Source organism: Kryptolebias marmoratus, linkage group LG6 (assembly GCF_001649575.2).
Source record: "Kryptolebias marmoratus isolate JLee-2015 linkage group LG6, ASM164957v2, whole genome shotgun sequence".
NCBI lineage: Eukaryota > Metazoa > Chordata > Actinopteri > Cyprinodontiformes > Rivulidae > Kryptolebias > Kryptolebias marmoratus.
Window position 1 is genome coordinate 30,688,907 of NC_051435.1, and position 12,659 is coordinate 30,701,565.

Genomic DNA, 12,659 nt, shown 5'->3' on the forward strand with positions numbered 1-12,659 from the left:
TGGGCCACAAAGTCATCACCTTCCATCCATTTTCTTTGACCCATTTTTTTGTGCAGGTTTAAAGGGAAGCTGTCATTGGAGGTGCTGGAGAGTTGGAGTGCACCATGAACAGGTCACCAATCAGTCACAAGGAAACATAATGACAATTTAGAGTTGACAGTTAACCTAAAATGCATGTTTTTGGAAGGAAACCAGAATACCCAGACACATGCAGGACCATGGGAACGACAGCTCTTTTGAGTGAACTGAATCACAAGAATCAGTTCATTAGAATGATTCCTTCAAAAGATTTGTTCACTGAATCCTTCAGTTCATGCAGTTTATTAGTTAGATAGTTGAGAGTCTGAGATGGCAGCTGAGAGTCATATACAAAGGACAATAAAATAAGAAATGCATCCATCCATCCATCCATCCATCCATCCATCCATCCATCCATCCATCCATCCATCCATCCATCCATCCATCTATCTTCTTCCGCTTATCCGGGTCAGGTCGCGGGGGTAGCAGCCTAAGCAGGGAGACCCAGACTTCCCTCTCCCCAGCCACTTGGGCCAGCTCCTCCGGGGGAATCCCAAGGCGTTCCCAGGCCAGCCGAGAAACATAGTCCCTCCAGCGTGTCCTGGGTCTTCCCCGGGGCCTCCTCCCGGTGGGACGTGCCCTGAGTGATACATGGAGTATATTTGAATGAATCTCAAATCACATTTGCTCAGGTGTCAACAACAGTCCCTCCCCGCCCGCACGCTGCACGCCGCCCTGTCATTTAGATTTACGTGATGAGTGAGTCACAGAACGCGGAAGTTCCACTCCTGCTGAACTCAACTGAACTAAGTTTTTTTTTTTTTTTACATTTTTTCTTATTTTATTTTTTTCTTCTTTCTTTCTTTTTTATTATTATTTTTTTCTCAACTGAACTAAGTAAGGAACAAATCAGTGAATAAAGTGATTTGGTTCAGTTTGTTCACTCAAAAGATTCGTTCATGAATGACGCAACACTAAATTCCACACAGAATCGCTCCAGCTGGGTTTTGAACCTGTGCCCTTCTTGCTGTGAGGCAACAGCACTAACTACTGCATTGCTGTGCTGCCAGTACATCATCACAAAACATCAGTTGTCTCCAGGAGTCTCTACTGTGCCTTTAATCCTTGCTCTGATGTATTTTGATTGCCTGTAGAGGATCACAGTGCAGAGTCAGCTTGTCCACACAGACTGAGATTTTTTTGGTTAGTCTGCAAACAAATATCTTATTGTCACCAGTCTAATTTATAACAACATTTATAAATTCAGCCGTAAAGAGAGCTTTATGTGATGCATCGACAGCATTCCAAACACAACTGGTGAGATGAGAGGTAATGTGATTGTTTCTCAGTGGTTTTATTGTGAACAAACTGACTAAATGTTGCACAGATGCAACAGTTTTAAATATTTTGATTAATTTTTGATTCATGCAATAACCCACCAAGCCTTTAATGAAGGTGGTTCTTTTCTCTGGCCCTGTACAGATTTGCTGCTATTTTGAAGCACTGGTTGTTCAGGGTTAGAACTGGTGATTTGGTGGTTGAACTGGAAAAACAGCTGGTGGGAAGTAGACTCTGGCTTTGAACTAGGATTAAAACGGAGTTGGTTGAAAAGGTTCGTTAAGGTTGTCTTAACACAAGAGGTGTTTGTGAACAGCGTTAAGTTGAAGGTTAGACATGTTGGATCACATTCAGTTCCACCAGAAGTGTCTCCAGTGATTTGTGTGGTCACACAAATATGTTCTGTTCCAAAAGTCAGCTCTTGACTCATGTGTAAAACATTTATTATATTTGTTGAAACTAATGCCCAAGCCTGAATGAAAACTTATGTCCTTTTGAAACTTTTATTTTTACATATTTGTAATTTATCTGTATGTCCCTGCACAATTGTTTTCCTGTTTTGGTAACAGTCCTTTAGTCTTTTTCATCAATTTTAATTGAAAGTTTTATTTCCATTCTCAGATTTTCCTATTATGTTGGTTTGTTGTATGAACATCTTACAGTGGAACAGAAAAGTATGTCCGCCCATCTTGTTAATCCAAAGTACATAAGAATCCTGCAACAATCTACTGATCTCTCAAACATGCATTACTTAGCAGGAACAGCTAGAGGCAATGCGTCTTTAGTTTTACCCTGACATAGTAAAAATAGGACTAAAAAGAGATGTTACAAGATGCCATTACAACATATCTGATTTTTCCTGTTACTAAACTTAATTTGAGCCTGAGAGGGTTAAAGAGACAAGGAAAAATAAAACACAAAGAAGTGAAATAAAAAAAAAATACTCTCTACTGGTCAACATGTTTCAGTTAATGTGTGATCACTGACACAAAAACATTGTTTAGATTGATGCTAAACAGGCTAAATAAGTCCATTAGGACAGATTTTGTGGGCTAATGTGCTAATTCTTTTTGTGAACCAACACAACCTTTATAATAACAAATACAAGTCTATGTTAAAGTCTATGAAGGACCAAAACTGACATAATTAAAAATAAAAGCAGAAATAAAATGGTAAATGGCTTGCACTTGTATAGCGCTTTATCTAGTCCAAGGACCCCAAAGTGCTTCACATTACAATCATTCGCCCATTCATACAATGATGGCAGTAAGCTATATTGTAGCCACATCTGCTCTGCGGCAGACTAACAGAAGTGAGGCTGCCATCACACCGGTGCCACCGAGCCCTCTGACCACCACCAGTAGGCAAGGTGGGTGAAGTGTCTTGCCCAAATATACAACAGCTGAGACTGATGGAGCAGAATAGATAAATTTTGTTTTGTTTTTTTTATTTTCCTTACACGTGCGTTTTCATCAAGAAATGTATATATTTTGTTTTTCCCTGTCTTTATACAAGCATTTGTTCTTTTTACATTTCCTCATCCCCCCTTTTTACATTAAAATGTGCATTTCTGCCTCATTATGCAAATGAAGAGGGCTGCCTTCTTGGTACAGCTCCTCTCCTATTGGTCAATAGATAGGAAGGAGCAAGATCCATGTGCAGATCAATTGTGCATGCCTGTGCTTTTGGCCGTTTCAGGAGAACGCCTCATTTAAGAGGAAGTGAAGTCGTAGCAGAGATGTCTCAGACGATTGCAGAAGAGTCAAGTGAAGTGAAGTGAAATTTATTTATATAGCACTTTCCAGAAACAAGGTATCCACAGTGCTTTACAACACAGAAACAACAATCAGGTACAGAATCAAATACCGATAAAAACATCATATCAAACATCATAAAAACATCATAATCAAATATAGAGATACAGAAGTAAAAACATCAATCTAAATGCAATATAAGATAATCTAAATAAAGTCATGAAACTAAACATATCTAAACATGAGCTAAGAATAGTCAAAATAGTAGCTAAGATAATCTAAATGAAATCATGATAAAGTTAAATAAGCTAACATAAACTGAAACATGATAATGCTAAACTAAAGGTACTAAGAGGCTAACTAATCGTCATTCAGTACATGGAAAATCTAATAATACAACAAAACAGACTTTTATTCTGTAGTTGAAGATGTTTCGCTTTCCATCTGGGCAAGTTTCTCAACTCAAAACTGAAGAGTTTTTAATTCAGAACTTTCTCTCTGGTCTTCCTTTTTCCTCCTCCCTGGCAGCTCCACATTCAGTGTCCTTGGTCCAATAAGTCCATACATTTCCTCCTGTTCCTCCTCTGTACGTCCTAACCACTTTGTCTCCAAACCTGAGCTGTCCCTCTGATATACTCACAGGGTTTCCCCTGTGTATTATAAGCCTGGCAGCCTGCCAGACTTTGCTGCCTTCACCGCCAGGCTAAGCTCCACTCATTTTTTATACACATTTTTTTCCACCCGCACCCCCAAAACCACTACCTTTCAGGTAGATTTATACTTGACACGTTGATCACCACGCGAGGGTGCGCTCGCCAACAGTGACACAATTGCGCTGTCCCCGCCCCTCCGCGAAGGTCCCGCACAGTGTTGCATTGCCTGATCGTACACCTTTTGTAACTTCGTGCAGACCACGCGCGCCACGCTTTATTCAAAATGGACGGTTTTGGTGCTCTAGCGGAGCTGGTATCAGCATTTATATGATCTCTCTATGAGAGATCACAAAGATAATAAAATGGTTCAAAACTCACGGAAGGAGATAAAAAGCCGATAAAAAGGATTGTCTATAGAAATATTAGTCCTATGATGGGCAAATCACAACTAAAGCAAATAAATCGATGAAAGTCAAACTGAACGCTTTAAGGTTAAACATCCTCTCTGTATCACAGCCATAAACACAACAGTTCTTCCTCCTGATTACGTGCAGCCATTTTGATGTGACAACCATTTCCACTGGTTACATAGCGTACGGCCCCCGTCTTTTCGGAGAATACTGCTCAGATGTAAGCACCAAATATAAATGCCTCCACCGCACGCTCAGGTCCATGATATGCTTTAAATATGCTTTGTTTTGTTGTTCCATGTAGTGATCCAACATGCAGCCTGTGCCACAAAAAGCACAGTACAGACAGCATCTGTTTTTTTCAGTTCTCTGTTGTTATTCATTGGCCTTGACATGAGATGTGTGTTGGTGCTTTGTTTGCACATTTTCATTTATGTTAATTTATTTATAAAAGTGACTTAAATTAGGATTCAAATTAGGTGCAATCAATTTGTATTTATTTTAATTGTATTTTTGTTTAAAAAAAGTATTTCAAAAGTGCCTTTTTGTAAAATTGTAGTTGTGTAAATATTTGACACAAATATCTTACAATATCATATAATAAAAAGCTATATTTTCAACTTTCCTGTCAACTTTAATCTTTTTTTTTACTAAATCACGGTCGGCCGGCGATTGGCCACCTACCACCAGGCTTAGCCTCTTTTCTGGAGGAAACCCTTTACTCATTTCTAATCCTGTCCATTTTGGCCCCTCCCAAAAAAATTCTGAAAACCTTCAGCTCTGCCTCTTGTGTTTTGTTTGTTGACACCGTATCATTCATCAATAGTAAACTATTATTGTAAAGGATTTTGTAAACCTTCCCTTTCACTCTTGCAACTCTTCTTTTGTCACAAATCCCTCCCTTCGTCTTTATCCACTCCTGTCTGTTTTCTCTTCTTCACCTCTCTTGTGTTCTGCTTGTTGTTTTGGATGGTTAACTCCAGGTTTCTTAAACTTATCCACCTTCAATACATTGACTCCTTGCAGCTTCACTGTTCCACCCTTCTCTTCCTCTCATTCTTCTACTGACTTTCATTCCTCTTCTCTGCAGAGCATACTTCCACCTCTCCAGCCTCTCTTCCACATGCTCCTTTCTCTCACTACAAATCACAATGTTAAACATCTTTACATGGAGACTCCTGCCTAACCTAATCTGTCCATCACCACAGCAAACAAGAAGCGTCTCAGTTCTGACCTTTGATGATCACACCTCCACCTTGAACCCATGTGTCAGTTCTACAGCTCATCTCACCACTGTATTTCTGTTTTTGTACACATGAGACTGGTTCTGGGATTACATTGGCCTAAGGCCCCCCAGTGACTGGATTAATGATGGTCCACAGTATTGAAATGAAATATTCTGCCTTAGAAAATTAAACTTTGTCAGTGATAGATAAAAAACTGAGATGAGAAAATATTGTAACAAACTTCAGACACCTGTAAAATCATTTTCAAAAAAATGTTTAGTTATCTCTGTTGGTCGTAGACTCAGTGGCAACTCACTTAATGGGCACATTTGTTTCTCATTGGCATTCCTTTCAGAGAGTGTTTAAATGTCAGACATGCCATCCTATTGTGTCTTTCTACTGAAGGTGTCCAATAGCCAACTGGACGTGTCCTCCTGGTCAGACCTGGAGCATCAGGCAATGTCGTTGCATCAGCATGGCTTTCAGTTTCCAACACATTTCCCCTCCCCCTCCACTGCTCCTCCCAAGGCCCCCTCAACATCACCACAGTAAGTGGTTTCACATTTTACAACCAATCACCAATTTATCCATGTTGTAAAGTAGTGGTGTATAAACATTTTGACTTGTGGGCCAGAATCCTCAAGTTGAAAGCACTTGTAGGCCACAAAAATTAGAATTTTTGTATAAATAAATTGTATTAATGTATCAATAATTATTTTTAGTATTTTTTCATTATTATTTTTAAATGATCAAAAACAATAAAAACAAACAATATTTTGGTAAAATTACAAAACTATACTAATTGTAGAACCAAAACATAAAAAGCCTTCAAAAACAGTTGCTAAAATGTTTTTTTCAAAAATCTTCTGGTCTATTTTAAATGGGTGGTCAAAGCACTGAAAAAGTGTCCAGCTGGCAGTAGCTAAAACTGATTAATTGAAGGTTAGGTTTCATTCATTCATTCATTCATTTATTTGTAAAGTGGTTTAAAAACCGAAGTGCTGTACTGGTCAATCAAACTAAAAAAAAGTAAAACACAAAGTTGACTATAAACAATACAATTGCCAAAATATGAAAGAAACAAGGGCTGGTCTAATATTCTTCGGAGTTAGAAGCCAATTGAGAAAATGAGTTTTTAAACAGATTTAAATTCATTCAAATCTCCAGCAGACCTTACAGAAACAGGGAGACTGTTCCAGAGCCTAGGACTTGCAGCTGAAAAGGCTCTGTCTTCCCTGGTAACAAGCCGGGTTCTGGGAACAACTAAAAGGTTCTGTGTTTGAGATCCTAAAGATCTACTGGTAATGTGTGAATATAAAAGCTTGGAAAGATAAAAAGGTGCCAAACCATTTAGACATTTAACCCTTAAACAGGCAACGTGCACCAGGAGATACACTCTCTTTAACATCCTGCAGAGGGTGTGCTGGGAGGTTTTCACTAATCAAGTTAGCATTTATCAAAAGTCTTGTCTGGTATTAGCATCTAGATCACATGATTTGGTTCAGGCTATCTTTCATCGTTTCGTCAGCCTGATCAGAAAACATCATGGCTGCCAGTGGTGGAGAACCTTCTTCCTTGGGGGTAAGTAATCATGTATTAGTCATGCTTATTTTTAATAAAACATCAATATAACTTGCTAAAATTAATTAGGACTTTTTTCTTAACATTCTGCTGAAAAAAAAATGTTGCAACTGTATCTGTGGTGTTAGTTAGCAGCTTTTGAAATATATGTATCCCCTGAGATACGTTGCCAGATTAGGGGTAAAAATTTGATCAATGTGCATTATTCAAAATTTTGTTTTAAACTGTGAGGCATGTTGATAATTTCAATAGTACTGTATATTATCATGCACAGCTGTTACCATTATAACAGTATAACTGTATTTTGCTTTAATTTTTTTATCAAGCAGGGCATCTCAGCTAGGTCCTTTTATGGGAAAAGAAAGGAAAGCACAGGAATGAGAATGATAGAAGAGATCCCTGCAAGTTCTTCTGACTCTGAGTCAAACAGTGATGAAGACCAGGAAGTAATTTTCAACCAGCATGAGATAGAGGCAGTGAGTGAAGGCAGTTCTGATGAGGAGGATGAAAGTTTTGATGAAGATGTTGAAGAGATGGATCACAGTACAAAGTCCAAACTAGCCAAGGAATTCAGGTGAAAGTAGTTTGATTTAGGGACATTTATATGCACAACCCATACAAATTTATGTATTTTGTAGTTGATGTGAGGTTAAAAAACACAAGTCTTCTGTATTGTTGTGATATTTACTAAAAGTAGCATGCCACTAACCAGCTAAATTTAGTCCGTACTTGCTAATTATAGCACTTTGTACAAATAACAATACAGTTATGTATTTATGTATATATTTGTCTGTTTTTTACAGCTGGTGTAAGAAAAGGTTTGAGCACCAGTCAACAGCAGCTGCCAGTGAATTCAGCTCACCTGATGAGCTGTCTTCTCCACATAGCTACTTTGCCCAATTTTTTGATGATGATCTGTTCCAACATATTGCTGAACAGACAAACCTTTACAGCTGTCAATTAATTGGAGCCAGCATTAATACCACTGTAGATGAGATAAAGTCATTTGTTGGCATTAAGCTAATAATGGGAGTGGTGAAAATGCCATCCATGGATGATTATTGGGCAGAAGACACACGCTATGCCAAAATAGCTAATGTGATGTCAGTAAAAAGGTTTAAATGCCTCTCTCGATTCATCCACTTTCAAGACAATCAGGCATCACACCCAACCCAAGATCGGCTCTGCAAAGTGACACCAGTGCTGGAGCACATAAGAAAGAAGTGTCTGGAAATTGAGAGTGAGAACAAGTTCTCAATAGATGAAATGATGGTCCCTTACAAAGGAACAAAGGCTGGGTCTCTCCGACAGTATCTCCCAAGCAAACCTCACCATTGGGGCTTTAAGATCTTTGTTCGAGCAGGCATTTCTGGGATAGTGCATGACTTCCTGACATACACTGGAAAGAGCACATTTGGTCCAGGCCAAGGTCCAGCCAAAGAACTTGGAGTTGGAGCCAATGTTGTCATTCAACTCTGCAAGACAATCAAGAACCCTTCAGAGTGTGTTGTCTACTTTGACAATTTTTTCACCTCTCTCCCACTCATTGTGCACCTGAAAGAGTCCCTTGGTTTGCGTAGTCTGGGAACCATCCGCAAGAACAGGCTCAAAGGATGCACACTTGAGGATGACCGTGTTCTGCTGAAGAAAGGGAGGGGCAGTTTTGACTACAGGGTGGATAATGAGGCAGAAGTGGCAATTGTAAAATGGTCTGACAACAAAGTTGTCACCTTAGCTAGCTCTTGTGCTGCAATCAGTCCTCTCAAAGAAGTCAGACGTTTCTGCAGAGAGGAGAGAAGAAAAGTTGCCGTTCCATGTCCAAACATTGTGTCACAGTACAATGTTCACATGGGAGGAGTTGACCTTGCTGACATGATGGTGGCCTTGTACCGCACTCCTGCAAAATCCCATAGGTGGTACCTGTGCCTCTTTTGGCAAATGGCTGATATAGCCATCACCAATGGATGGCTGCTGTATCGCCGTGATGCCAAAAGCATTGGTGTGCAAAAACACAAAAAGCTCAAGGAATTCAGGCTGGAGGTTGCAGATGCCCTTATTCACAGTGGAAAGAAGAAGGGAAGATCTTCCAAGGGAGGGGTGGAGAATGTGCACAGCCCCAACAGATGCATACAAAGGCCAACGGCCCCAAGACCCATGGTTGATGTCCGCCATGATCGAGTAGATCACTTCCCAACTTTCACAGACAAGGGAAGGTGCAGGCTTTGCCCCGAAGGACAGACAACAATCTACTGCACAAAATGTGGCGTTCGTCTGTGCATCGTCCCAGGGAAAAATCCGTGCAACTGCTTTCAAGCGTTTCATAAAAAATGAAATATAGACTGAGGGGCATTGTTCATAGAGTTACCATCATTATGGAAAACTTGGCCCCATAAAACCTACTCAGGGTGTTCAGTTGTGTATGCATCGTTTAAGAAAACATTACTGTGTTGTTTTTGTTTTTTATGTAACTTTCAGTGCACAACCCGTTCTATATATTTGTCATGAAATGTTGAGAATGCTTTGTTATGAGATTACTAAACAGGATTGGTAAAACTGAATAAAATCAACTTTGAAAGTACTACATGTGATGTAAATGACCTAAGAATACAATAATGTACAATTTACCATAATCAAATTGAACATTAATAGGTTTATCATTTTGGCTGTATTTGTACCTTAATAGGGCAACGTATCCTGGGAGACACAACTCATAAAATCCAAAATATTGAATATATTTATATTTTCGATGTTTAAATATTTTTCTTAGGGCCTAAAGACATAAGTAATAATAGGAAATAATGTTTTGCAAATTATTTTCCACTCTTGCCTGTTTTAGGGTTAAAAACTAAAAGCAAGATCTGAAAGCTATTCTAAAAGAAATGAGCAGCTAAGGGAGGGAATTCAAAATTGGGGTGATATGTTCATTTCGTCTTGTCCCAGTTGACAGACAGGCAGCTGAATTTTGAATTAGTTGAAGACGGCATAACAGAGACTGGTCAATCCTAGTGTAAAGGGAGCTGGAGTAGTCCATCCTAGAAGTAATAAAAGCATGAATAACCATCTCAAGGGCTTTTGTGGTGATCTTTGACTCAGATTTTAAATTTAATAAACAAGTCAGTGCAGTAGTCCAGTCTAGCTTTTATCATCTGAGGCTAATTAATAAAATTAAGAAGTATCCTCCCTATAAAGCCCTTGAAATGTTTTTTCATGTTGCTTCATGTTGCATCCTACTAGCAAGTTGGATTTGCCAAATAAAAAAGCTTCTGTCTTTTTGTTATTTAAATAAAGAAAATTCAGCTCCATCCATACTCTCACCTCCTCCAAACACTTGAGCAGATTCTCTGCTGACTGGGATCCACAGGAATTTAAGGGAAGGTGGACTTGAATGTTATCTGCATAGAAATAAAATTATACTTATGGAAAATTGAGCACAGAGGGAGCAAGTACAAGGAAAACAAGATAGGACCTAAAATGGAGCCTTGTGGTACACCACATCTGAGAGGAGTAGCTGAAGATGAAAACTGTCCTAACTGGATGGAGAAGCTTCTTTTGGACAGATATGACTTGATGATGACTTTTGAAAAATTTTAAGGCTATGTCTTTAACACCAACAGAATGCTCCAATCTTGATAATAAAATAGTGTGATCTTCTGTGTCAAACACAGACGATCAAGTAGAATTAAAACAGCTGAGTAAGCAAGTCGTTTCATACAATGAGAAGACCAGTTTCAGTGCTATGACGTGACCTAAAACCAGACTGAAACTTTTCATATAAACCATGAAGCTGCAGGTACTCTTGTAGCTGGATGAAAACAACTTTCTCTAATAGTTTAGAAAGAAAGGGCAATTTTGAAATCGCCCTAAAGTTTGAAAGAACAGTAGGATCCAAATTGCTCTTCTTAAGAAGAGGCTGGACAACAGCATGTTTAAAAGCAGCTGGGAAACAAGAGGTGAGGTGAGGAAGCGAGGTATTAATATCATTTAAAACCCAGGGACCCACAGCACTAAAAACCTCCTTTAACAATTGTGGAGGAAAACTGTCACCAGGACAGACTGAAAGTCTCAGCTTTTGCACAATCTCAAAAACTTGGGAGATAGACATAGATTTAAAATAATCTAAAAAGGCTAAGGAAACAGGAGGTATAGCAAGGTCAAGGGTGCAAGGTGAGGGTGAAAACTTGACAGCATTAACTTTATCAATAAAAAATTGTAAGAATCTCTCACAAAGTAAAACAGAAGTAGTCAGGCATAAGGAATCTTAAGGATTCAACAGAGAGTTCAAAGAATTAAAAAGAGTTTGAGGCTTGCTGATATTCTCGGACACTAAATTAGAAATAAAATGAGTCTTAGGCTGAGGTTTGATAGGACACTAGTAATGGTGATTGAAATGTATGTAAATTATGCCCACTCCATATTGTGTTAACAAAGTCTAATTTCCTTCTTTAGATGATTCAATCAATAGAATTCTTTTTTTTCTTTTTAAATGCTTGCTATATTCAGCCAAGTTTATGAATGGTTACCCAAAAGTTTACTTTTTGAAAAAAGTTGGTAAAGGTTTGTGGTTCTCTTTATAAAATAACAAATGTTGTTATTGTACCTAATATTACATGTTTCAAGAAGATTTTTTTTTATCCAATTTTCTATTAAACCTAAAAATTATAAAGATATTGCCCTTAAAATGAGCAAAAGCTGTTCATCTGCATCAACCTTTTAAAGCGAATCCAAAATTGATAGGCATAAACTTAAACATGAATTCCAAGAAGTTTTCTGACAGGAAACCATAGAGCATGTCAGCAGTGTGCAAGCCAGGAAATCAGGGCTCCACTAACATAATGAATAACAGATAAAAAAAAGTACCGTTCACATTTTCCTCTGCCCTTGTCAATCCCACTGTGAGCCTTTGAGCAAGGCCCTTAACCCTCCAGCTGCTGGGTGTTTAGATAGCAGCCCTCTGCTCCACGTATGATTGGGGATTCAAAAAGTATGAATAAAAAAAATATTGTAGCTCTGGCTGGATGTTTATTATCATTGTCTTGCTGGAAGGTGAACCCTCGCCCCATCTCACGTCTTTTTCAGCCTCAAACAGGTTTTCTTCTAGGAGTGCCCTTTATTTAGCTACATCCATCTTCCCATCAACTTTGATCAGCTTTCCTGTCTGTGCTGAAGTAAAGCATCTCCTCAGCATGATCGTGCCACTAACTTGGGGATGATGTGTTTAGGGTGATGTGCAGTGTTAGTTTTACACCACACTTATTGCCTTGCATTTAAGCCAAAAAGTTCAGTTTTGGTTTATTCAATGCAGATCAGCTTCTTCCACATGTTTGCTGTCACCTACATGGCTATTACAGAAAATTACAATAAAATATATTGAAGTTTGTGATTGTAACATGACAAAATGTGAAAAACTTTAGGCATATGAAAACCGTTTCAAGGCACTGTAGTCTGAGATGGATGCCACATCGCACCACACCTCCTCACAATTGTTTTAGTACATGTGAAAAGTAACAAACATGAACTTTGTGTCAGTTTCACATATTGCACAATGTGAGTATGTTGTAAATGTAATGACAGTTTACAATCTTTTAATGTTTTCCCCTTGACACTCTAACTTTTACTTCATTGAATAAGGCTTCTTCAGTTACACAAATGCCCACAAAAAAGGATATCATCCAGATCTAT

The 12,659-nt window shown here is 38.6% G+C and overlaps 1 protein-coding gene across 1 annotated transcript in view; it reads left to right on the forward strand.

Annotated features, from left to right (window-relative positions):
• The window catches only part of vegfc (vascular endothelial growth factor c), a 74,793-nt gene that overhangs the window by 57,430 nt on the left and 4,704 nt on the right, over window positions 1-12,659 (forward strand). Inside the window, exon 5 of the mRNA XM_017439558.3 lies at window positions 5,805-5,947. Within this exon, the coding sequence (XP_017295047.1) occupies window positions 5,805-5,947 (143 nt within the window). The remainder of the gene's footprint in view (window positions 1-5,804; window positions 5,948-12,659) is intronic.